The sequence below is a fragment of the Aquarana catesbeiana genome, linkage group LG03, assembly GCF_042186555.1.
Source record: "Aquarana catesbeiana isolate 2022-GZ linkage group LG03, ASM4218655v1, whole genome shotgun sequence".
Lineage (NCBI taxonomy): Eukaryota > Metazoa > Chordata > Amphibia > Anura > Ranidae > Aquarana > Aquarana catesbeiana.
The window spans coordinates 644,069,754-644,096,080 of NC_133326.1; the positions used below are offsets into that span (position 1 = coordinate 644,069,754).

The 26,327-nt window shown below is 44.0% G+C and overlaps 1 protein-coding gene across 1 annotated transcript; it reads left to right on the plus strand.

Annotated features, from left to right (window-relative positions):
• SPC24 (SPC24 component of NDC80 kinetochore complex) lies at positions 1 to 25,311 on the plus strand. Its single transcript, XM_073622569.1, has 6 exons — positions 1 to 203; positions 14,099 to 14,299; positions 17,053 to 17,197; positions 19,118 to 19,222; positions 20,975 to 21,051; positions 22,528 to 25,311. Exons 2-6 carry the CDS (start codon positions 14,134 to 14,136, stop codon positions 22,632 to 22,634), a joined length of 600 nt encoding a protein of 199 aa, XP_073478670.1. The 5' UTR covers positions 1 to 203; positions 14,099 to 14,133; the 3' UTR covers positions 22,635 to 25,311.
• The last annotated feature ends 1,016 nt before the right edge of the window (positions 25,312 to 26,327 follow it).

The following is a 26,327-nucleotide window of genomic DNA, read 5'->3' on the forward strand; positions in this document are numbered from 1 at the left end:
CGGTGACGTATATCTCTCTCATACAGAGGAAGCCCAGCCCTGCACCTCAGACAGAGGCGGTCTTCTTACGTCCTCCTCCCATAACAAGGCCCGTCCTTCTCACCGGAGGACGTCTGTCACCAGCCGGCACGGCGGCTCACCCCCAGTCCCCCAGCGCTCCGTTATACGGCCGGACACCGGAGAGGCGGGAAAAGCCGGCTGAGGTAAGAGGAGCCCCACGCGCGTCTCCGCGTTCCACTACTACTGAGAGCTCGGCGCCACAATTCAAACTCCGAACGGGGGCGGGAAAAGGAATCCCTGTCACGGGATTGGACGGAGGGACCGAGCGCGAGGAAGGCGATTGGCTGTGAGAGTTGGAGGGGGGGGCGTGGTAATGGGCGGGGCTGTGCTAGTGAGGGTTGTGTGTGGTGATGGTGGAGGGGTCTTCTCAGTCAGTAACACTGAGGAGAGGGATGATGTGTATTGTGTGGTTATTGATGATCTGTCTGAGGCCCCAATAAAACCTGAGTGCTGTGTAATGGTGTGTTGTGGCGCCATTCAGCCCTCGTCCACATTCAGGCTCTGTTTCCACTACTGCGAGTTGTTGTGCGACTTGACACACATGAGGAGTCAAAATCCATGTATTTCAATGGTCCCCGTTTTTAACTGCTTCAGCCCCGGACGATTTGGCTGCCAAATGACCAGGCCACTTTTTTTGCGATGCGGCACTGCGTCGCTTTAACCTCTTGCCGACCAGCCGCCGCAGTTGAACTGGGGCAACATGGCTTGGCTGCGCAAATCGCCATTATGTTACGTCGGTAACCTAAACGGGCACTAGGGGGGGGCGGCACGTGCGCACCCCCCGCTTGCTGCCTGAGCTGATGCAAGTGCCCGGTGGTCTCGATCACCGCCGGGCTCCCACGATCGCTCGGGGCACACGGAGAACCCGGAACTGTATGTGTAAACACACAGTTTCCGGGTCTCTGAGGGGAGAACTGACAGATCGTCTGTTCATACAGAGTATAAACAACGATCTGTCATCTTCCCTGCACAGTTCAGTTAGAACACAAACTAGGACACACATCAACCCCTTCACTGCCAGTGACATTTTTACAGTAATCAATGCATTTTTAATCGCACTGACCGCTGTATTAATGCCAATGGTCCCAAAAATGTGTCAAAATTGTCCGTGTCTGCCATAATGTCACGGTCGCGATAAAAATTGCTGATCGCCGCCATTACTATTAAAAAAAACGAATCGTTAATAAAAATGCCACAAAACTATCCCCTATTTTTATATAACTTTTGCGCAAACCAATCAATATACGCTTATTGCAATATTTATTTTTTTTTTTCACCAAACATATGTAGAAGAATACATATCGGCCTAAACTGAGGGAAAAAAATGTTTTTTTTATATATTTTTGGGGGATATTTATTATAGCAAAAAGTAAAAAATAATGCTTTTTTTTTTTCTTCCAATTAATAAATTAATAATTTTTTTTTTTTTACTAGTAATGGCGTTGATCAGTGATTTTCTAGTGTGACTGTGACATTATGGCGGACACGTCGGACAATTTTGACACATTTTTGGGACCATTGGCATTAATACAGAGATCAGTGCAATTAAAAATGCATTGATTACTGTAAAAATGTCACTGGCAGGGAAGGGGTTAACACTAGGGGGCAGGGAAGGAGTTAAGTGTGTCCTAGGGAGTGATTCTAACTGTCTGGGGGATGGGCTAGCAGTGACAAGACACTGATCACCGCTCCCGATGAGAGGGAGCAGACGATCCGTGTCCTGTCACTAGGCAGAACGGGGAGATGCTGTGTTTACACTGGCATCTCCCCGTTCTTTAGCTCCGTGACACGATCGCGGACATCGGGTCCCGTGGGCACGGAGCTCGCGGCAGGCGCACGCTCGTGCACGGCGGGAAAATCAAAGTGACGTGCAGGTATGTTATTTTGCCCAGCCGTGCCATTCTCCCGAGGTATATCTGTAGGAGGCAGTCGGCAAGCGATTAATTGGTGTGACGCCCAAAAAAATTTTTTGCACTACTTTGTTCCGACTTCGGTGCGACTTGTTCTCACATGGTTCTGACTGTAAATCACATGACTTTGGGGGTCACAATAGTGGAAACAGCCTGAATCGAATTGTCATGAGATTTTGACTGGAGGCCGAATCGAATGACGAGTCGCAGCCTATTGCCGATGTGTCATCAGATTTGGGCGACCCGCCAGAGTGTGTAACGGAAGTGACGTTACATCGCCGCCATCTTGCTACACCCCGCACTCCCCCTCAGTAAGGCTAGAGTGGGAAGGGGGAAAGCGGACATCTTGTTACACCCACTGGAGTTTTGCAGTTTACACTTATTTTTAACTGTAAACAGGTTATATTGTGAAATGCAGTACTTAGAACTCCGTGTGACTGTTTTGATGTTGAATTTTAACCACTTCAATACCGGGCACTTACACCCCATTCCTGCCCAGGCCAATTTTCAGCACTGTTGCTGTTTGAATGACAATTGCGCGGTCATGCAACACTGTACCCAAACAGGATTTTTATCATTTTGTTCCCACAAATACAGCTTTCTTTTGGTGGTATTTGATCACCTCTGTGGTTTTTATTTTTTGCTAAAAAAATAAAAAAAAGACCAAAAATTTTGAAAAAAAAAAAAAAAAGTTTTTTCTTTTGTTTCTGTTATAAAATTTTGTAAATAAGTAAGTTTTCTCCGGCACTGATGGGTGGCACTGATATGCAGCATTGATAGGCGGCACTGATGGGCACTCATGGGTGGCACTGATGGGCACTGAAAGGCTGCACTGATGGGTACTTATGGGTGGCACTGCTGGGCACTGATATTTGGCACTGATAGTAATTAGAGAAAGTCCTGTACAGCCGCACTCAAACTGATATGTTGCCTTTATTGAATAAAAGTCATCAAAAATACATGCCACAGCAGAAAAATGCAGGAAACTGACGCGTTTCACACTGTAGTCAGCGCTTAATCATAGCTATGCTAAGCTATGATTAAGCACGGACTACTTTGTGAAAAGCGTTACATGCCACAGCAGAAAAATGCAGGAAAGCTAACGCGTTTCACAATGTAGTCAGTGCTTAATCATAGCTTAGCATAGCTATGATTAAGCACTGACTACAGTGTGAAACGCGTTAGTTTCCTGCATTTTTCTGCTGTGGCATGTATCTTTGATGACTTTTATTCAATAAAGGCAACATATCAGTTTGAGTGCGGCTGTCCAGGACTTTCTCTAATTACTTCATTGTACAAGCATTACCAGCACCTGTTGCTTCCAGCATGTTCGTTTTCAATTGGTCTTCGTAGAACGGTGATAATTCTCTCTATGTTGCACTGATAGATGGCATTAATAGACATCACTGATGGCACTGATTGGCAGCTGCCTGGTGGTCCAGTGTGGTGGCAATCCGTGGTGGTCCAGGGTGGGCCTCAATCAGCACAGACCCCCCCTGTCAGGAGAGCAGCTGATCAGCTCTCCTCTACTCACGTCTGTCAGACGCGAGTGAGGAAAAGCCGATCAACAGCTTTTCCTGTTTAGATCGTGATCAGCCGTGATTGGACACGGCTGATCACGTGGTAAAGAGTCTCCGTCGGAGGCTCTTTACCAAGATCGGTGTAGCGGTGTGCCAGACTGACACACCGCACCACCGATCGCCGCGATGCGCGCCCCTTCTGGAGGGCCGTCATATGACGTCCACCCAGAACGAGAGCCACGCCGCCCAGCCGTCTTATGACGGTGGGCAGGCGGCAAATGGTTAAAAGTTGCGGCAAGCCTGCTGATCTTACAGGTTTGCTAATCTGACAGAAGTTCGCTCCTTTTAAAATTCAACATCTAAACTGTCAGACGGAGTTCTACGTACTGCATTTCACTATATAAGTTTACAGTTAAAAATAAGTGTAAAATGCAAAAATCCGGTGGGTGTAACAAGATGTCTGCTTTCTCCCTTCTCAGTGTATCCTTAGTATGGGCGAGTGCGGGGTGTAGCAAGATGGCGGTGACGTAACGTCACTTCCATTACACACTCTGGCGGGTCGCCCAAATCTGAAGACACATTGGCAATAGGCTGCGTCTCGTCATTCGATATGGCCTCCAGTCAAAAATTGCACGACAAATCGATTCAGGCTAGGTTTCCACTATTGTGACCCCCCCCATTACACATTCTGACGGGTCGCCAAATCTGACGAAACACCAGCAATGGCACTGTTCCAATTTGTGCGCCGTCAACTTTGCAGCGCGGCACCGATTTGCAAAAGTAGTTCCCGCCCTACTTTTGGGTGCCACTTCACTAGGCATCTGTGCATGAAGCCGCCACAGATGTCTTTTTCAAGCTGCACCCAAAGTCGCACTGAAATGCGGCTTTGAAATGGTGAGATTTCATAGCAGTGCTCAATGTGGACGAGGGCTCATTGTTGATGACGTCCCAAATGCGGCAAGCAGATACCTCCAAACTGTCCTCATTTGTCCCTCATTGTGTCTGATCTTATAGTTGTATACACTCACCGGCCCCTTTATTAGGTACACCTTGCTAGTACCGGGTTGGACCCCCTTTTCCCTTCAGGAACTGCTTTAATTCTTCGTGGCATAGATTCAACAAGGTGTTGGAAACATTCCTCAGAGATTTTGGTCCATATTGACATTATAGCATCACGCAGTTGCTGCAGATTTGTTGGCTGCACATCCAGGATGCCAATCTCCCATTCCATCCCATCCCAAAGGTGATCCATTGGATGAGATCTAGGGACTGTGGAGACCATTGGAGTACAGTGACCTCATTCTCATGAAGAAACCAGTGGTGAGATGATTGGAGCTTTGTGACGTGGTGGTTTACCACTTAAAGACCGGAAGGATTTGCCCTCTTAATGACCAGGCAATTTTTTTGCTATATGGGACTGCGTTGCTTTAACTGACAATTCCGCGGTCGAGCAACGTTGTACCCGAACAAAATTAACATCCTTTTTTTTTTTTTTCCCCACAAATAGAGATTTCTTTTGGTGGTATTTGATCACCTCTGTGGTTTTTATTTTTTACGCTATAAACAAAAAAAGTCAATAAAAAAAAAAATGCAATATTTTTGCTATAATATCCCTCAAAAAATATTAAAAAACAAATTTCTTCATCAGTTTAGGCTGATATGTATTCTACATATTTTTAGTAAAAAAAAATGTAAATAAGCGTATATTGATTGGTTTGCGCAAAAGTTAGAGCGTCTACAAAATGGCGGATAGATTTATGGCATTTTTATTATTTATTTTTTACTAGCAATGGCGGTGATCAGTGACTTTTAGCGGGACTGCGACATTGCGGCGGACAGATCGGACACTTTTGACACTCTTTTTGGGACCAGTGACATTTATACTATAAAAGTGCACTGATTGCTGTATAAATGACACTGGCAGTGAAGGGGTTAACACTAGGGGGCGATCAAGGGGTTAAATGTGTCCCCTGGGAGGTGTTTTTTGTGTGGGAACACTGCCTTATGTGTATCGGCTTCTGAGACCTTTATAATTGTTTTTATTCACTTTGGTTTTGCGCATTAGTTTTTTTTCTACTTTACCAATTACCGATACCTATCGCCTAGGAAGAGTAGGCAGAGGGGTGGTTTGGGAGGTGGTGTGTGGGGGAGGGGGGATAAGGAAAACTTTGCTTGTTTGCTACCCCCCCCACCCCCGCTGCCGCATTTGGTACCTTTTTGAGGGGGGGCGGGTACCGGCTCCCCTTCTTCTTTAGCTGCCACTAGGCCATCCATAAAGCGCAGCGCGCTTCGCGCATGCACAGTAGGGAACTTGCTCTGAAGCTGCAAGGCTTCAATGCTGGTTTCCCTTACTAGGAATCGCGGCATTCAAGAGCCGATTGAAAAATCGGCTGGGGTGCTGACATCGTGGGATCCCTGGACAGGTAAGTGTCCTAATATTAAATGTCAGCAGCTGCAGTATTTGTAGCTGCTAACGTTACATTTTTTGGTGGGGGGGCTGGAGCTCCGCTTTAAATTGAGGTCATACTGCACTTAGATGGCGCTGCTCTCCCTGTCCTTTAGGACAGGAGGGTGACAGCTGACGGGAAGGGAGGAGGCAGCAGGGAGGGGAATCCTGGGGACCAATGAAATGTCATTGGTTAAGGACGCAGCGTCCCCGCTCCCTAACAACCAATAATTGCCGGCATTTTTTACTTTTACATTTCAGCAGTCTGTGGGGAAATCCTACTGAGGGCTGAAAGAACCAAGTCAGTGCATTTGCAGGAGTACAGATTCCCGTGCAAATGCTTAGTATCGGCACCGGTGCAACCTTACCTTGGTTGCAATGGGTGGTTATTTGAGTTACTGTTGCCTTTCTATTATCTCGAACCAGTCTGCCTATTCTCCTCTGACATCAACAAAGCATTTTTCTCCACACAACTGCCGCTCACTGGATATTTTCTCTTTTTCTGACCATTCTCTGTAAACTCTAGAGCTGGTTGTGTGTGAAATTGGTCCCCAAAAAGTGTAATTTGGGGTCAGATTTGTCTGCTGCAATGTCGCGGTCTCGCTAAAAATTGCAGATCGCCGCCATAACCAGTAGAAACAAAAAAAAGTCCCTAAATCTATCCCATAGTTTGTAGACCTGATAACTTTTATGCAAACTAATCAATATACACCTATTGTGTTTTTTTTTTTTTTTCCCAAAAATATGTAGAAGAATATATATCTACCTAAACTGATGAATACATTTTGTTTTTTTTTATCTATTTTTTTGGGATATGTATTATAGCAAAAAGTAAAAAAAAAATATTTTTTTCAAAATTGTCGCTCTTTGTTTATAGCGCAAAAAAAAAAAAAAAACCGCAGAGGTGATCAAATACCTCCAAAAGAAAGCTATTTATGGGGGAAAAAAGGATGTCAGTTTTGTTTGGGTACAGTGTCGCACGCCCGCACAATTGTCAGTTAAAGCGACGCAGTGCCGTATTGCAAAAAAAGGCCTGGTCATTAAGGGGGCAAATCCTTCTGGTCCTTAACCTCCCTGGCGGTATGATTATTTCGGATTTTAGGTGCTGAAAGCGGTACAATTATTTTGCATGGAAATTTGGCGTTTTTTTATATTGTAGGTCTGTAATTCTTAACAATAACACACTTAAATCTGTCCAAACAAGAGTCTAGTAGATATCCCGGGTATGATGAAGTTTGAAACACAAAAACATAAATTATAATATAATAAATAAAAATAAATAATTAAAAAAAAAAAAAAATAAATAGTAATAAAATGAATTTCCCCACGATTCACTATCGCTCAATTCTGCAAGTGTTCTAATTTACTATCGCTGTTTTCTAGCTGGTCTAAAGCCACTTTTGAAGTAAAGGGACACCTTTTTGGTTGCTATGGACTGCATGCAGGGCATGGGCCAAAGCACTGGGGACAAAAGGGATGTGAAATCATTTCATACAGTACTGTAATCTGTAAGATTACAGTACTGTATGTGTTATGATTTTTACTTTTTTTTTTTTTAATTTGCCGCCAGGCTCCGCCCCCGTGCGTCGCGACGCTCGCAGGGAACGGAGCCTGGCAAGGAGAGGTTTCGGAGGAGGACGGAGCCCACGGACACTGCGGGGGACATCGCAGGATCCCGGGGACAAGGTAAGTAAAGGCACACCAGGATCCTGCGATGTAATCCCGAGTGTGGCTCGGGGTTACCGCTAATGGTCCTGAATTTTAACCCCGAGCCACACTCGGGAAAACCGCCAGGGAGGTTAAGTGGTTAAACAATGCATTACAATTTAACTAAACCCATTCGATTTTAGTCGACTAAAGTGTACTGGAGATTTTAGGACACTAAATACTATTAAAACAATTCAAATGACTGCAACTGAAACGGCATTTTAGTCAAAAGACTGACTAAAACTACATCGAAATTTTACACCAAAATTAACACTGCTGACCAACAGATCCCAGGGAGGAAAACAAGCTTCCATAGACCGGACAATACTGACCCGACAGATCCCAGGGAAGAAAACAAGCTCCCATAGACCACACAATCCTGACCCGACAGATACCAGGGAAGAAAACAAGCTCCTATAGAACCACACAATCCTGACCCAACAGATCCCAGGGAAGAATACAAGCTCCTATAGAACCACACAATCCTGACCCAACAGATCCCAGGGAAGAATACAAGCTCCTATAGAACCACACAATCCTGACCCAACAGATCCCAGGGAAGAATACAAGCTTGCTTATAACACGCAGTCCTGGCTGACAGTTCTTGGGACTGGAAATGGGCTCAAATTTCTAGGAAGAAATCAGGCTATCATAGGTCAGTCCTAGCCGACAGATTCCTGGGAAAAAAAACAGGTTCCCATAAGTCACAGTCCTGGCTGACAAAACCTGGAGAATAAAACATGCCCCATAGACCACACAGTCCTGGTTGACAGATCCCAGGGATAAAAACAAGCTCCCATAGATCACACAGTCCTTGCTAACAGTTCCTAATACTGGAAATGGGCAAAAATGAATGGGAAGAAAACAGGCTACCATATGTCAGATAGTCCTGGCTCACCGATCCGAGAAAGGAAAACTGAGTCAAAAGGATCAGACAGACGGTCAAGGCCGACAGTTCCTGGGACTGGAAATGGGCTCAAATCCTGGGGAAGAAAACAGTCTACCATAGGCCAGAAGGTTCTGGCCAACATAACCTGTGGAATAAAATGTGCCCCTCTAGATCACGCAGTCCTGGTTGACAGATCCCAGGGAAAAAAAACACGTCACATGGATAACCTAGCCCTGACTGAGAGATCACAGGGAAGAAAACAAGCTCCCATAGATCACACAGTCCTGGCCGACAGTTCCTAGGATTGGAAATGAAATGAATGGGAAGAAAACAGGCTACCATATGTCAGATAGTCCTGGCTCGCAGATCCGAGAAAGGAAAACAGGGTCAAAAAGATCAAACGGTCATGGCCGACATAACCTGGGGATTAAAATTGGTTTCCAGAGATCGCACAGTTCTGGTTGATTCCAAGGAAAAAGTTACGTTGTCCCGACTACTCGTCATCTTATACTGTATGCACACACACAATTATTAGACAAGAAAGGGAAGTATTTATATTTATTTTCTTGTACAAAGGTTTTTATTGGACATATAAATCAACATAATACATATAAACAATGAAGGACACATCATGTGCACATGTTTGCGTAGACTATAAAATTTCAAAAATAATAGTCTGAGATACTAGGATTTGCACTAGATCCTAAAATTACAATGGGAATCTTATAAGATCAACAAATATTAATAGTATAGCGAAATGCTAAGTTCCACTATTTTGTAGATATAGTTGCAGAACTTTATATAACATTTGCGTTAAGAGAAAAAAACAAAAGGGTAAAAGTAAAACATAACTTATCACTATGGAAATAAAGAAAGGCAATATATATTCGTGAGTTGTTTCTCATCATGTGTCTGAGCCCAGCAGGACCTAGCCTGTGGGCTAGAGAGACTTAGAAAAGAGAAGATAAGAAAAAGGTATGAGAGGGGAGAGGACCAGAAGGAGGGTGAAAGAGGTGTGTAGGATAAAGAAAGGGGGGAATAAACAGAGAGAGAAGAATAAGGAGAGAAGGGAGTCCACGGGGTGGGGGGGGGTGGGGGGGGAGACATACTAGAGAGAGAGTAGTGCTGAATCGAAACGGGAAGGGTGGGAATACGCCACCCAGGGTTGCCATTTCCGAAGAAATTTATCATGCGTATCTGATAACAGGGCCGTCAGCTTCTCATTAACCATGATCTCGTTTACACGATTTTTAACTGCCTTGATGCTGAGAGCCGGAGTTTTCCAAGCCTTTGCTATGGTTAATTTAGTTGTAGTAAAAATATTAGAATAAGAGTTGCCAATTGGCGTTCTGGTCTTAGTAATTCTGTGATCGGTTTCCCCAGAATGGCTTCAAAGTGGTCCCTCTTTATGTTGGTGTTGAAGAGGTTAAGGAGCAATGCATAGACTCTGACCCATAGTCTGCATACCCTGGGGCACTGCCACCATGTGCCATCATACCCTCTCAAGAACACCCACGAAAACATAGGGGGGAATATGTTGGGATAAAACTCGCTATTCTGGTCGGGGCGTAAAACCATCTATAAAGCACTTTATAGGCATTTTCCAAGAAAAGAACATTCTTGGAGCACTTGGACAGTGCGATAGTCATGACCTGCCAGTCCTCTGGGTCCAATCGCTTCCCCAATTCCGCTTCTCACGGGAGATGATAGGATCCCAAGGGTGGTTTTCTGGAGCTTGTTATAGCTGTATATATTAAAGAAATCAAACCCGAGGATTGGGGTTGTGATCTACAAAGGCTTTCGAAGGGGGTTAACGTGTAGGGGGTTGGTTGTGATTTTGTAAGGGTTTGGAGGAAATGTCTGAGTTGTATATAGCTGTAGTGCTCCCTAAGGGGGATGTTATGGGAGGATCGCAAGACTGCAAATGGAATGATCTTGGTAGGGGTAAACATAGAGTGGACTTCCATAAAGCCATTTTCAGTCCACCACGTAAATTGCAGTGGATTATCGCATCCAGGTGGAAATAGCGGACACTGAAGAAGGCGGAGTAGGGGGAGGTGGGGAGAAATTAAGCCCGCAGAGTATTTGACCGTGTCGCATAACCGGAGAGAGTGGGCCAAACATGGACCTATAGTGGTTGGGCGATGAGCTCGAGGGAGCCAAGGGAGGGAGGCTAATGGTATGGGGTGCGAGTCCATCAGATCAATAGTGGCCCATAGCGGCATTTGTTGTTTCTCATGGAGGTGAGATAGTGGGGCAATAGCTGCTGCTGTGTAGTAAGCGTGTAAGTTGGGAACTGAGAGGCCACCATTGATCTTTCGGGCATACAGCACCTGCCGTTTGATCCTAGGTCTTGTAGAGCCCCATATAAATTGCATAATTTTGCGTTGATGTATGCCTAAAACATATGAAGGGACCTGGACCGGTAAGACCCGAAAATAATATAGCAACTTTAGGAGATATGTCATACGGATGGTTGCAATCCTTCCGAACCAGGACAATGGAAGGGTGGACCAGGAGGAGAGCATAGCCGCCAGCTTTCGAAACAATGAAGGAAAGTTGGCTTGATATAGGCCTGAGTATTTTGGGGTGAGCCGAATCCCAAGGTAGGGTAATGATTCTAGCCATTGGAAGGAAAATGCGGATTGCAAGGCTCCCAACTCAGAGGGTGAGAGGTTGATCGACATTGCTTTGGATTTCCAAAAGTGAAAGCAAATTTGGGAGGGAGATTCTAGGTTTAGTGATGGTCAGCAGGATATGGTCCGCGAATAATGATAACTTATGCGGAGTACCCGCTACTTCTACCCCCGCTATATCCGGATGGGTTCTGATGGCCTCCGCCAAGGGTTCCAGTGCCAGGATAAACAAAAGTGGGGAAAGTGGACAACCTTGACAGGTACCCCTTTTAATAGGGAAGATAGTTGACTTAAACCCGCAGTACTTCACTTTGGCCTGGGGGGAATCATAAATAGCTGAAACCCAGCGCATAAAGGAGGTGTCGAATCCATAGCATTTAAGTACCTGTGTCAAGTAGGGCCGTGTCAAAAGCCTTGTTGATATATCTAATGACAAAAACATTGTTTCTAGGGACCTGTTATGGACAATGTGCTGTATTTGAAGGAGACGTCTTATAGCGTCACCAGCCTGCCTTCTTGGGACAAAGCCCACCTGGTCCTTTTTTATCAAACGTGGTAGAAAAGAATTGAGGCGGTTGGCCAAGATTTTGGTTAAGATTTTCATATCAATAGTAATTAGTGAGATTGGCCTAAAGTTAGCCCACGAGGAATGATCCCTGTCAGGTTTAGGGATCATAACGACGTTGGCAGTCAGAAGGTTCGGTGTGCAGAGGCGACCTTCCTTAACTGAATTGTACATATTTGTTAGGTGAGGAGCAATAACATCTGCTAATTTTCGATAGTAAAGTGCCGTAAAGCCATCTGGGCCGGGTCGTTTGCCCACCTTTTAGCTCCTTAATACACTGGAGGACTTCCGAGACTTGTATGTCTCGGTCCATCAGGGATGTGTGGGATTCGGATAAGGAAGGTAGAGATAGATTTGTCAAAAAGGCGTCAAGGCCCTGGGTGGAGGAGTGATCAGGTACAGAATACAGTTTAGTAAGACGGTACTGGAATTCTTCCAGAACTCGCTGGGGATTACCGGTAAGAGTATTGTGGCGACTGCGCAGTGCAATGGGAGCAAATTTTGGGGCAAAGGTTCGCAGTCTGTTGGCTAGCATAGCGTTAGGTTTATTGGCTTTGACGTACCATTTTTGCCGGGCCCAACGTAGGGTGCATTCCGCCTCGTCCGTCAAACATAAATCTAGCTCTGTGCGGGCCTTATCTAGGAGTTTGTGATTGGCGGGGGTGGGGGATTACTTGAAGGTCATTGTTAAGGCCTCCAATTTCGACTCCATATTATGGCGTGCCTGTGCCCTCTCCCTTTTACACTTAGACGCTAGACGAATAACGTGGCCTCGTAGTACTGCTTTGTATGCTTTCCACAATGTGAAAGGAGACTAAACTGATCCTGAGTTAAAGCTAAAATATTCCACAGAGGCTTTATGGATGTCATTAAGAGTCGCTTTGTAGGACAAAAGAGTCTTTCATCACCCAGGGGGAGAATTGTGGTTTACGAAGCAGAGAGTGACAAACCGTTAGGATGGGGTCATGATCCGACCATGGGGCCGCCAGGATAGAAATTGATTCTATTAAGGGGAGGTGTTTGCGAAGAACGAACATATGATCAATCCTGGAGTGAGAGTGGTGAGGGTGGGAGTAATAGGTGTAATCCCTACCCAGTGGATGGAGTTCCCGCCAAATATCTAATAAGTCGTGATTTTGCAGTGAATGTGAAAATGTTTTAGCTGCTGGGGAAGGGAGTTTGTGACCTGAAGGGTAGTTGTCTAGGGAGGGGTTCAATGTCATGTTAGAGTCACCCGCCAAAAGGAATGTGCCTCTCTGGTGGGACCTCAACAGGGTGCAGACATGGGTCAGAGAAGGCCCCGGATTTTTATTTTTGGCATAATAAGTCATAATCGTAACCTCAGTATATTGAATGTATTTATATTTTATTTATTTTTTTTGGGCAGAAGAGACCTCAAAGTCTTGTCTACTAAAAATACTCCCTTTAGTCTGGGAAGGTTCTCATTTATCCAGGTCATAGTAGATCTACTAGTAGTTAGTCACATGCAACTGGACTTGTTCTGTAATGATAAAGATGTTTCATAGCTCATCCAAGCCACTTCTTCAGTTCTAATTAGAGCCAAATTGGCTCTAATTATAATTTTAAGAAGTAGCCTGGAGAAGCTACAAAACATATTCAACATTACAGTTGAGTCCAGTTGAACTACTAGTAGATCTACCCATTTGGGGTCAGTTCACATATATGCGAATTGGATTAGTTTTGAACCGCTTCCAATTCGTATGACATGCGAGTCAAACCGTCTTTCTTTGGAGCCGGTTCACATAGGTCTGGGCCAGCCCCAGTCCGTTTTTAAAAGAGTCCTGTGTGTTTTTCAGTCCAGTTAAGGTGCAATTTCAGATAAATATTGGCACCTGAACTAGACTGCTCCTGACTTTTTAAAATTGCACTGAAACTGTGGCCAGACATAAGTGAACCTAGCCTTGGAGATCTTTTTTCCCCAATTTCAGTTCTGCTTTAAAGTGACTCAGTCACTGAAGGGAAGGGAGCAATCTGTTGCAGGTATGAGATGCTTGCAGATACTTGCAACACCCTCTCAGATTTTCCTGTCAGGACCAAATCTCACGCAGTTTTGAAAGGCAAGCCTTTGGCACTTCTCATAGTGTCAAAGCTTGCCCACCCCTTCCTATCTCCCGTAGACTCCATTGGTCAGTGAGGTTGTCCATCATGGTGATTTGACAGTAGGAATGTGGGGGAGGTGGGGAGTAATCAAGCAAAAAGAAAATCCAAAGCTTTTGCAAGGTAATGAAGGCAACAATGGGCATCTTGTGGTCTCTTCTCTTGGGCAGTATACAGTATCATTCTACCTACTTCGTTTTTAAGATCTTTATGTCTTGATTTGCCGAATGTGCATTTTGATCTACAGATCTATTCTGCCAGCTGTCTTATATCCAGTTGAAAATGCTTCAGGAGGAGATGGAAGAATATGTGGAGTTGAGCCGGGAGCTTGTCAAGGTCCTGGTTTCTGACGGCGCAGTTGCTGATTTAAAGAAGAGCCTGGACTGGCAGGAAGCCATGATCAACTCGCTTGTAGACACGCAAATGCAGACCTTGGATCTCATTAGAGGTGCTTCTGTCATTATGATTACCTGGCTTTGAAGTATTTTTGGGCCTCCAAAAGGTCTACCATCATGATTCATTTGATATGGCAATAATGCAAGCAGCAAACACACTTAGTTCCTCAAAAGATCAGAGTAAAAAATCTGAATGGGAAATATTACAATTGAATTGCATCATGCATACAGTATGTGTGCTAAGCTCCAGACTGGGCATTGCCATATGGTAGGTTAAAGTGATTGTAAAGGTTCAGTTTTTTTTTTTTTTTTTTTTTTAAATTTAAACAAACATGTCATACTTGCCTCCACTGTGCAGTTGGTTATGCACAGAGTGGCCCCGATCCTCCTCTTCTGGGGACCTTCTGCGGCGCTCCTGGCTTCTCCTCTTCTCAAGTGTCCTATCGGAGAAGCGCTCTCCGACGGGACGCCCGTGCAGGTGCGCTCCCGTGTCCTGCTGCTGCGTCTGTTGACACAGACAGCAGGACTCGGCTCCGCCCCCCCTGGCACCCACATCATTGGATTTGATTGACAGCAGCGGGAGCCAATGGCTGCGCTGCTATTAATCTATCCAATCAGGACATGAGACACCGGCCAGAGCTGATGTGCTCGTTCCCGTTGCGCGAATTTCGGGGCTCAGGTAAGTATAAGGGGGGCTCGGGGGCGAAGAAGAAGGTTTTTCACCTTCATGCATAGAATGCATGAAGGTGAAAAACAGCGAGGGTTTACAACCCCTTTAAGCCTGGTGTACGCTACTAGTTGTGTGTTTTTTTTTTTTTTTCGTTCAACCCAGTGGGCTGAACGAAAAAAAAAAACTGACAGTTTAGAAGGAGCCGCTGTACTAACTATCTGATGTTAGTACATCAGTCTCCCTTGCCGTGCTATTGTTTTCTGCCAGAGGGGATGCTGAATTTCAGGTATGGATATTTTTATAGTTACAAGCTAGACTAAAGTAACTATGCATAATACAATACCTGGCCGATCCCTCTGGAAGCTGGAAATCACTTTAGTAGATCTCACTACTGTAGTGATCTCCACTTGCTTCCAGATCCTATGCTGAGCGACTGACCTGCTGCTTACTGAACACAGGAAGTTGCTCACTCGACATCATTCAGAGATCGCTTTGCATTTTGTCATTGAATGCAAAGCGTTCTCTGATTGGATGAGGCAGAGATTGTGAGGTCACTCATCCACTTAGAAAATGTTTTGCATTTATTAAGGAAATGCAAGCAACTTTTGAATGGTGCTTGTGCCAAGCCAGTGACCTCCTGTGTTCACAGTGCAGCAGGGCAGCCGCTTGGCACAGGGCCCAGAAGCAAGTGAAGATCACTGGTGTAGCAGTGCGTACTAATATGATTTCTGGGGCATCCCACAGGTATGGTATAGTTTTGGTCATAACTAGACCAATGTAACTATGTAAAGATATCTATGCCTGGAGTTCATCTTTATGCTTTTAAAATGAACGCAAGAAGCTGATTAGTTGCTACGTACATCATCTTCAGTCTTGGTAAATTCCCCTCTCTCCCAAAAAAAAAAAGATATTCATTGCTTTTGATACACAAACTACTATGTTCAACTATTCTTTTATCCCTGTTTGTGTTTCAGTTGTGCTGATCTCATTCGGTCTGTTTCAACCACTTTCTGTCTACATACACTCAATCTAGCGCATGTGTTGGCACGGCCACTTGTCGTGTCTAGGGGTGCATGTGATAGGGTGACAGCGCAGTCGTTTGGGAGGCATTTGTCACTCCATAGGAGGAAGTGCCTGAACAAGGAACTTTATGACAGGATCATCCTGTATTGTTTCAATAAAATCTGGAGGCCTAAACACATTGAAACAACCTCTGAAATAAAATCGGCTTTTATATGAGATTTTAATGATTGGGTTTAGGTCCACTTAAAGTGTTACTAAGCCCAGGATCCTGCATTCACTATATCTGGTCGTACACAGAACATGAAAATGCAAATATTTTAGTAAAAAAACTGCTAAATACCTTTTCTCATCAGCAGTATATAGCGGTCTTGTGACTTCTATCAGTGCCTGGTTAAAGCTTGTAGGAGGAGTTTTCACAGTAAACTGGCTGTCCTATCAGGATCCAGGTCCCCCGACCCTCTGTCTGGACAGTACTGATTGACCCTGTGCTGATCACATGCACTCTCCCAAGAAAAAAAAAAAAAACTCTCTAGCAATACACACCAAACTGAGCACGTGCAGCCTGACTCCAGTAACTCGGGACCTGTTTTGGAGTCAGTGGAAGAAGAGAAGGATCTGTGCATACAGGATCAAACAGCCTTTTTACACACTGCAGAGGATTAATCCCTTAGGTTCCACAGTGAGTATAACAAGCATGCTATGCTGCATATACAGACTGACTGATTTTACTGTTGTGGGTTTAGTAACACTTTAAGGGTTCGTTTTTCTGCATTGGGATAAATGCAGTTCATTCCTAGGACACATAGAAAACAATTGTTTTCTATGTGCCCCATTCACACCACAATGCTGGAGTACTGTATGTTGCAGTGCAGAAAAATGCAGCATTTTTATGCAGCACAATGGACAGCACTGCATGTCGCCACACACAGTGCAACACACCCCATTGCTGTGCAGTGGAATGAATATTAATGAAGTTTCACTATATGGCACTTCAAATAGATTTAGGAAAAAAACAAGCAGTACTGTATACTGAAATACGCATTGCACTGTAGCCTACCGCAGCTGACATTGAAACTAGCTTTAATTTACGCTTCTTTCTTTTGAACTCTTTAGATCTTCTGTCAGTGGAAGAAAAAGTTGCACATACCGTTCTTGCAACAGAAGAGACCAAGCAAAAAGTGTCATCCAGACTCCATAAGATTGAGCGGGAGCTGCAGGATGTTTGTGAGAAAAATGCATCAGTGGAAACCGACATAAAATATCCTTCAGACCAAAGTAGTGTTGCTTTTCTTGTACAAATGACACAATGATATTATAGGCAACCAAAAAATAGGGAACATGCTTTGTTTACCAATTGGCAACCACTAACATGCGGGCGGCTCCCTCAGGCACCACAATGCACTCGTACTTCGTGTTGCACATGCACACTGTGCCTGCCCCCTGGGGCTGCAGCAGTGCGAGCCGCAACTGCAGTGTCACAGTGGACACTGCAGATTGCAGTGCTTGGTATCGGGCCGCTATTAGCGCCCCAGGTACCGCATGTTTGCTGTGCGATCACATGTCACATAGTAAACCATAGTCATGAATTAAATCTCTTTATAACATCATTGTTTACTACTGTGTGTGTGTGTGTGTGTGATCTGTGATTTGTCACCAGTGATCACGTGGCAACCTGTATCATGTGATAGCTGTGGGTCAATCACAGTAGTAAACAAAGCCATTCATAACAGTTCAAACGATTGCTGTTACAATGATCACCACTGTAATAAGCAATCAGTGTAAAAAAAAAAAAAACTCCCTGATCACCCCCCAGAGTAGTACAATGTCACTATGGTGACACTGAACTATTCTGACAGTATATGAAGAATTAAAAAAAAAAAAATGTTAGTTAAAAATGTAAGAAAAAAATAATTTAAATCACCTGATGGATGAAAAAAATGGACAGACGGAACGTCCGTGTGTAAGGGGGGCCTCACAAGAATCCAGATCACAGCGGCAAAAGGGAATTTGGAGGAGGCTGAGAGCAATAGAGGGGTTATTTTTGAGTTAAAGTGGAGTTCTGCTGAATCCTTTTTTTTTTTTTTTTTTTTTTTTTTTTAGCAGCTACAAATACTGCAGTTGCTGACTTTTAAAATATGGACACTTACCTGTCCAGGGCGCCCGCAATGTCGGCACCCGAAGCTGATCTGTTCCTTGGGTGGAGGCGTCGCCATCTTCGGTAAGGGAATCAGGAAGTGATGCCCTGTGTGTCTCCCAGAAGACAGGGGGGGGGGACGGAGGAGGCGCCGGATATGGTATAGGTATCCGAAGATACTGCGGCTATTTATGCCCGGAAGTGGGAGAAAATACCTGGATTAGACAGGTATCTGCTCCCCCTCCCCCCTAAAAGGTGCCAAATGTCACACCGAAGGGGGGGGAGAATTCCTAAAAGCAGAAGTTCCATTTTTGTGTGGAACTCCGCTTTAAGAATACATACTGGAATATGATATACAGTATTTTTTTTAAATCAACATTTCTTATCACTTTAAGGCTGCATTCACACCTGAACGTTTCAAAGTCGCACATTTTTACCGTGATTTTTACAGCTTACCAATGTAAAAAGCAGAAAAACACCTGTAATCTGCCCCAAAGAAGCTCATGTTCTCTTTTTGAGCTTAAGGTGTTTTTCAGGTGTTTTGCTTCAGGTGACAAAACGCTCAGATGTGAACAGGTGCCATTGAAATGAATGAGATTTTGCTTGTTGGGTGCTTTTCGGGAGTTTTACGAGCGTTTTATGAGCTGAAAACCCTCAGGCGTGAATGCAACCTTAAGGATAAGTTCACCTTTACAGCCGTCCCAGCTGGGAGAACGCACAATGATTATTGCTAGCAACTATAGCCACTGACAATAGTAGCATGAAAAATCTAACAGGCTGGTTGTACCCAATTTGATTGATCTACTTTGGTACAATCAGTCTGCCCATACATGGTTCAAATCTCAGCCGGTTCAGCAGAGCAGATTCAGTCTATGGCTGGGTTTACCCCTCCGCTAGAAGATGACAAACCTTTTTGATTTCTGTTTTTAAAGTCTGACTGTGACTTCCACTGTCTTTTCATTAACCTTGTGAATCAGCTGTTTTATTTATGTATATGTTTTAATTGTCTAATTTGTGAAGTTTGCTTTTCCTGAACATCAGTACATTCCTCCAAAAGGAGATAGAAGACTTGAAGCTCCTAGAAGATGAAATTGAAGAGGTAGAGCGAGAAGCTCAGGAAGATACGACTGTAGTCATCCCCTCAGCCTTGTGAGTTCTGTCATCATTGAAAGAGACTTGCAGGCAGAACATGACATGCTGCATCACATATGTAATGTAAAGGCTATTTGCTTAGGCCACATTATTTTTTCATAGAACCGCAAAAAAAAAGCTGTAAAAAAAGGGTAAAAAATCAAAATCTATCTCTGCAGGAACATTAGTGTGTTAAGTATGCAGATTTAGTTTTAGTTTAAAGTGGTTCTAAAGGCAAAAGTGTTTTTTTTTTTTTTTTATTTATATATATATATATATATATATACCTTAACCTCCCTGACGGTATTCCCGAGTGTGGCTCGGGGTTAATTTTCAGCACCATTAGCAGTAACCCCGAGCCACACTCGGGATTACATTACAGGATCCTGGTGCGGTGTTACTTACCTTGTCCCCAGGATCCTGCGATGTCCCCCCACGGTGTCTGCAGAATCTGTCCTCCTCCCGAAGCCTCTCTATGCCGGGCTCTGTTCCCTGCGAGTGTCGCGACGCACAGGGGCGGAGCCTGGCGGCAAATTAAAAAAACTGTAAAAATCATAACACATACAGTACTGTAATCTTACAGATTACAGTACTGTATGAAATCATTTCACATCCCGTTTGTCCCCAGTGCTTTGTCCAGTGCCCTGCATGGAGTTTTATATTATATATACTGTTCTTTCTGCCTGGAAACTTGAGATTGTCCAGAGCAACCAAAAAGTGTCCCTTTATGTCAAAAGTGGTTTTAGACCAGCTAGAAAACAGCGATAGTAAATTAGAACACTTGCAGAATTGAGCGATAGTGAATCGCGGGGAAATTTATTTTATTATTATATTATTATTTTTTAAAATTATTTATTATATTATAATTTATGATTTTGTGTTTCAAACTTTATCATACTCAGGATATCTACTAGACTCTTGGTGGACAGATTTAAGTGTGTTATTGCTAAGAATTACAGACCTACAATATAAAACGCCAAATTTCTAAGCAAAATAATTGTACCGCTTTGAGATGCAAAACTCTGAAATAATCATACCGCCAGAGAGGTTAATGCATTCTATGCAGGCCTCCCCTGCCCCTCTCATACTTACCTGAGCCCCATTTCCATCCAGCGATGTGCACTAGAGCCTCAGCTCTCTGGGGACTCCCCCTCCTCATTGACTTAGATGGCAAGGGCACCATTGGCTCCTGCTGCTGTCAATCAAAGTCAGTGAGCCAATGAGGAGAGAGGGGGTGGGGCAGAGCTGCGGCCCTGTGCCTAAATGGACAGACAGAGCAGCGGCTCAGGGGCAAGCCTGCTTGGGTGCCCCCAAAGCAAGCTGTTTGCTCTGGGGGCCCTCGGTAGGAGGGAGGGGCCAGGAGTGCCGATGGGGGACCTGAGAAGTGGAGGATTGAGGCTGCTCTGTGCAAAACCACTGCACAGAGCAGGTAAATATGGCATATTGTGGCGTTTTGTTTTTTTTTTTTAATCTAACATTGACTGCCATAGACTGAAAACTTGATAAATGACCGGAGTTCTACAGGATTGGTTGAAGATTGAAGATCTGAAATGCTGTTAGGAACTAGGGACATGCTAAATGAAACTTCCAGAGATTGCTGTTATTAAAGGTCCCCTTACACATCAATGCTCCCACTATTGACTTCTGGGACCTGAAGGCCACACTAGGGCCCTAGAGATTTTAGACCCCTCAAATCTATAGATATTATTGCTGGTTCTAATAGAAGAAAAGAAGGGGAACGTATAATACAATTCTTTGTGTTCTTTTCAGGTACATGGCAAAACTGTTCCATTCTGTAACCAAGATTGATTGGGATTACAGCTGTGACTCCACACTCATCAAAGGCAGTATCCTTCCAATGCTATGTGACTATGGTTGTGTGGGGTTTTTTTTCCCTTATGGGCAATTGCAAAACAATTTGCAAGTAGTATTATGGCAAAAACCAAAAATGTCATATTTTCTGGAGTTTATCAAAGTTGAAGACATTTCGAGGGTTATTTACTAAAGCAGAAGTGCAAAGTCTGGTTTAGCTCTTCATAAAAACCAATCAACTTCCAGGTTTTATTGACAAAGCTTAATGGAAGAAGCTGACGTTAGAATCTAAATGGCTACACCAGTGTTAGTAAATCTCCCCCTAATGCCCCGTACACACGATCCGAAAATCGAACGACGGATCATCTGACTTTTTTCGTTTACTAGTCACAAGTAGAAATTGAAATACTAATAAAATGGTTAGATTACAGTCCTGTTTACACCTTGCTTTTTGCTTGGTGCTTCAATGAGGATTCGGTGCTGCTTTGATGAGATTTGGTAGGGCTTTGGTGGGACTTTGATGAGCCTTCAGTGGGGCTTCAAGCAAGCTTTGTCATAGACTTCTATGGAGGCGTTGAAGATGCTTTGAAGACGCATTTTATTTAGTGTAAACTAGCCCTAAGACTGTCAGCAGACCTGCCTCTACAAACACGGCAGTGCCTACAAATGCCTAAAAATGGAGAGCAGCTGAGCATGTGCAGAGCAGGGTGAAACAGTCTATTACTGGATTTTAAACAGCATAGGCGCTTATTTTTAATGTTTTACAGTAACATATAGCTATACCTTTACCTGCAAAAGGAGCCAGCCTGGAGTGATCTAGCAGTTCTAGCACTTTAAGATGCTTTGTCCGGCACTGTGTCGCTGTGTGGAGGCAGCCATCTTGGTAGAGGCATGGCATTGCTTCCTCGTGTCAGAGCTTCCAGCAAGGAGAACAGTGAGCTGCACCGTGGTGATATAGAGAAATCTCCTGAGACTAGCCGTCAAACAGCAGTGCCTTACATCTGTATGGGAAGTGAAGCAGTTCTGAAGCAAACAGAAGTCCATAGGCACAATTCCTTACTGACTTAGGATGCCTTGTCCTGCACGGTGTCTCTGTGTGGAGGCAGCCATCTTGGTAGAGGCATGGCTTTGCTTACTCATATCAGAGTTTCCAGCAAGAACAGTGAGCAGCACCGTGGTGAAATCACCTAATCTCCTGAGACAAGCAGTCGGGGGCCGTATGCACAGGGGTGCCTAGGCACATTCACATACCAGGAAGTGCACTGCTACTTTGTAGGAGCAAATTAAAACTTTTTTTTTTTTTTTCCGTGCAGGGTACTACTAAGGCACATTTAACCTTTTTTAACTATAACATGACAGGAGTTTGATTTCAGGTCCACCTTTTAAGGATTATTTACCAAATTCTCTTAAAATGATTGAGTAGTAATTGTGATTTCCATGTGCAGGATAATGTTTAGTGGCCATTTACTTTGCAATATATTCTATAATCTTTCTTTAACTGTAACCTTAAGTCCACTATGGAGGAGAGATTGCTCAGCCCATCTGCATTGACAGCACCCAGCGCTCAAAGATTTTCATCTGCGATTACCTATGGAGCCTTCTGTCCACTGAATGGTGACCGAGCCTGCGGTGGGGGGAGGGCGTTTTTTATATAGCATTTCAAAATGCAATCATAAATTCCAGCACGACACGTGTAGATGTCGGAATATGATTTTAAGTATTCACATGCTTTTGTATGATACATTTTCTATACACGTCATGAAAGTTTGTATACCTGTGTATATATACTGTCCTTGTAAATATTCCTGTGTTTATTTATATATATATATATATATATATATATATATATATAAAATTTGTATGTAGTAGTTTATAGTTTAGCTTAAACACTTAGTTAAAGATTTTATAGTGCAAACAGTCCCAATTATCATTACAGCAGCAGACAGAATTTCTCTATACCCTATTATTTTACTGCTGGTTGCATCCACCGACAAATGAAGGCCTTTTGACAACTGTCCCATGAGTATGGATGTCAAATGAAAGTTAAAGCGACATTAAACCTCCTTTTCCTGGCGCTCCAGGCCCCTCCTCTTCAGCGAGTGACCCTGTGGAAAGCCGCTTTCCAAGGGGGCAAACATGCGTCCTCTCTCCCCAGCCTCCCAGTCTGCATCTATAGACACAAACTGGGCGACTCGGCCACTTGGTATAAAGGGGCTCTTGTGTGTGTTCAATCCCGAGCCCTGCTGTGTGTTCATAATGCTGCATTCACACATGATCACGGGCGAAGTAATGGCATCGCAAACACATCCAGCATTTTGCAGCCATTTGAAATTGCAGGGGGGAATCACGGCGATTTCCGCCCGTAATCATGTGTGAATGCAGCCTTGGACACACAGAATGGGGCTCGGCCCTGGCCTTGCTCCCTCCTCACTGGCTGTGATTGATCGCAGCAGGAGTCAATGTTTCAGCCAATGAGGAGGCAGAGACCCGGGAAAGCAGCTCTCTTGTGCACATCACTGGATTGCAATCAGGCTCGGATAAGTATTAGGGGGGCTGACGGGGAAGTAATGAAGGTAAAAAAACCTTCAACCTTTAGAACCACTTTACAGGACACCTCTACTGAGAAAAAGCCAAGGCTGCTATTTGCTGACTTTTATCTGAAAATGCTAGTTGCCTGGATGTCTGTTGCTGGAATTCTTTTTAAGCCACTGTCCTGGAAGAAGTATTCAGATTAAAAGGTCACAGTAATGTCAGACTTGTAAACTTGTTTCAGGTCAGAAACTATAAAAGCCTTTGGAACAGCAGGATGGCCAGATAAGTTCCGTTTCCAGAAGGAGAGGACACATTTGGTAGCTTCCATACTCTATGTGGAGGCTGATTTTAAGGGGCAAGTTCACCTTTAGGTCCCTTTCACACTTGTGCGACTTGTGCTGGACTTGGGACTCTAAAGTCGCATGACAAGTCATACCCCATGATTTTCAATGAGTACCATTCATATATGTGTGATGTCAAGTTGCACCGACTTCAAAGTAGTCCCTGTACTACCTTGGTCCGACTTTGATGCAAGTTCAGGTCCATAGACCTCAAGTTTACACAGGCATTCCCTGAAATTGCATCAAAATCGCAGCTGCGAAATCAATCGACTTTCAAGTCGCAGCAGTGTGAAAGGGGCCTTGCAGAAAAATCTGTAAGGTGAACGTACACTGGACCCCCTCCCCATCACATCCGGTCCCGCTCTACCTGGAGCCAGCGATCTACTGCACTGACACATCGTATCGCCGATTTTACCGGTCCGGGGATCAGAAATCCCCCGCAGCTTAATCTCCTAAACGTACCTTGTAGAGGTATGGCTAGGAGGCATTCTGGTCCGTTCCATCACATGGGCGGCGCCGACCAATCAGAACCAGCGTAGCCCGTCCTGTCAGTGCTGAAGAAGAGAAGAGAAAGCCGCGGGGATTTCAAATCCCCGGACCGGTAAAGCGGCGATCCGATGTGTCAGTGCGGGAGATCGCCAGTTTCAGGTAGTGGGACCGGGTGTGAGAGGGAAGGGGGTCCAGTGTAAGTTCACCTTACGGATTTTATGTAAAGGTGAACTTACACTTTAAAGAAATAATGCAAACCTAAAACTGCTTAGCCCTGGTTCACACCGGTGCAGCTTTGAAATCGCGCTACTTCAGCAAGATTTCAAAGCCGCACATCCGTGCTATTTGCACTGACGATTTCATTGCAGCTTGAGACTTCATTTATCCAAAGTCTATGCAAGTCGCAATGAAATAGGTAAAAAGTAGTGCAGGAACCTTTTTCATATTCACTGTGACATCAATGGTTCAATTGCCGGCAATGGGGTGCGACTTGTCATGTGATTTGGAACTGTAAAATCGCATGACAAGTCGCACTGGTGTGAATGGGGGCTTAGGGCACTCGGGGAATAGAGGTGAAAAACACTGGTTTAAATTCCATGTGTTTTTTTTTTTTTCAGCCTGGAAATCTAGCAAAGAGCTTTGTGCTTTTTTTTTTTTTTTACTGGAATTCCATGCAAAAAAGCAAAACATTTTGTAAAGTTAATTTTTTATTGTACCCTCAATGTATCTCAATTTTGTTTTTTTTAAATAAAACTAAAATTGGCTTTTAATGCATCTGTTTAAAGAGTGAACATTGATGGAAAAAGAGGAATCTGCAGTTTTGTGTAGAATCTCTATAGTGACCAGATTTATTTATTGTGTGAATTGTTGCTGTTCTTTTGTGCTGCTGCCAGCAGTTTTTAAATTTTGTAAATAAAAAGTAAATGGTTCTTACATGCTTTTTGTTTTTCATTGTTTGTAAAATAAACCATTGCATACCTTTTTTTTTTTTTTAATTTATTTATTTTTATTTTTTTAGATCCAGTGACATCACCTCTCTGCGCTTCTCTATGCAGTGCAGGCAGGTCGTGGCTGGTGGAAGTAGCTGGAAAGGTGCTGTACATTTAGTTTTCTGAAAACATCACCGCATTCTGCCTCGGTTTTCTCTCAAGAATCCTCAACTTCGATGTAAGCAGTGGGCTTGCTGTTAGAAGGCCTTATGCAAATACCAAAATCCTTTGATGTGTGGATGTCAGTCTAGAGCAGTGGGTGTTCCTAGGCAGGCTTTATTTTAATGATGCCCACATGTGATGCTGAGCCGAACTGTATTCCAATAAATGGAAAGGGCTGTCCGGGGACAGTAAAGCCGTCCATACATGGATCGAAATTTGGCCACTCCAGCAGAAGCCGGCTGAACTTCGATCCATGTGTGGTCAGGCTGGTTGTACATAATTCGATCTATCAATTGTACACAAGTCAAACAGCCTGTTGGGATTTTGCCGAACAATCAGCGATGTTAGCTATAGCCGGCAACCTTTGATCATTGTAATCTGCCGGGGGGGAGTTACCCCACTGTCAGAACACTATGGCTCAGCGGGAGGGATTCCCTCATCTACCCTGAATGTGTGGATGGGGGGATTTGGTAAATTTTTTTTTTTTTCTTTCATTCAACCTGCTGGTTAAATGAAAATTTAGTAAATCATGTATGGCAGGCTTAAGGCTTGGGAGAAAAAAACTTGATAATATTTGGGCATCCTGCAGCCAGAGAATGAAATGGCTTCTATCAAACTTGCTGCAGCTTCTAATGCACTCTGATCAAAGCAGTGAAATCAGTGTAAGTAAGCCATTTCAGTACAGAAGAGGGGCCTGTAAAACTGTGCAAGACTGAGGACTTAAAGTGGTTGTAAACCCTCATATATCTGCTGTCTTCCCCTTTCTACGCTCTTTGAAAAGTGCAGATTGTGTTAGAA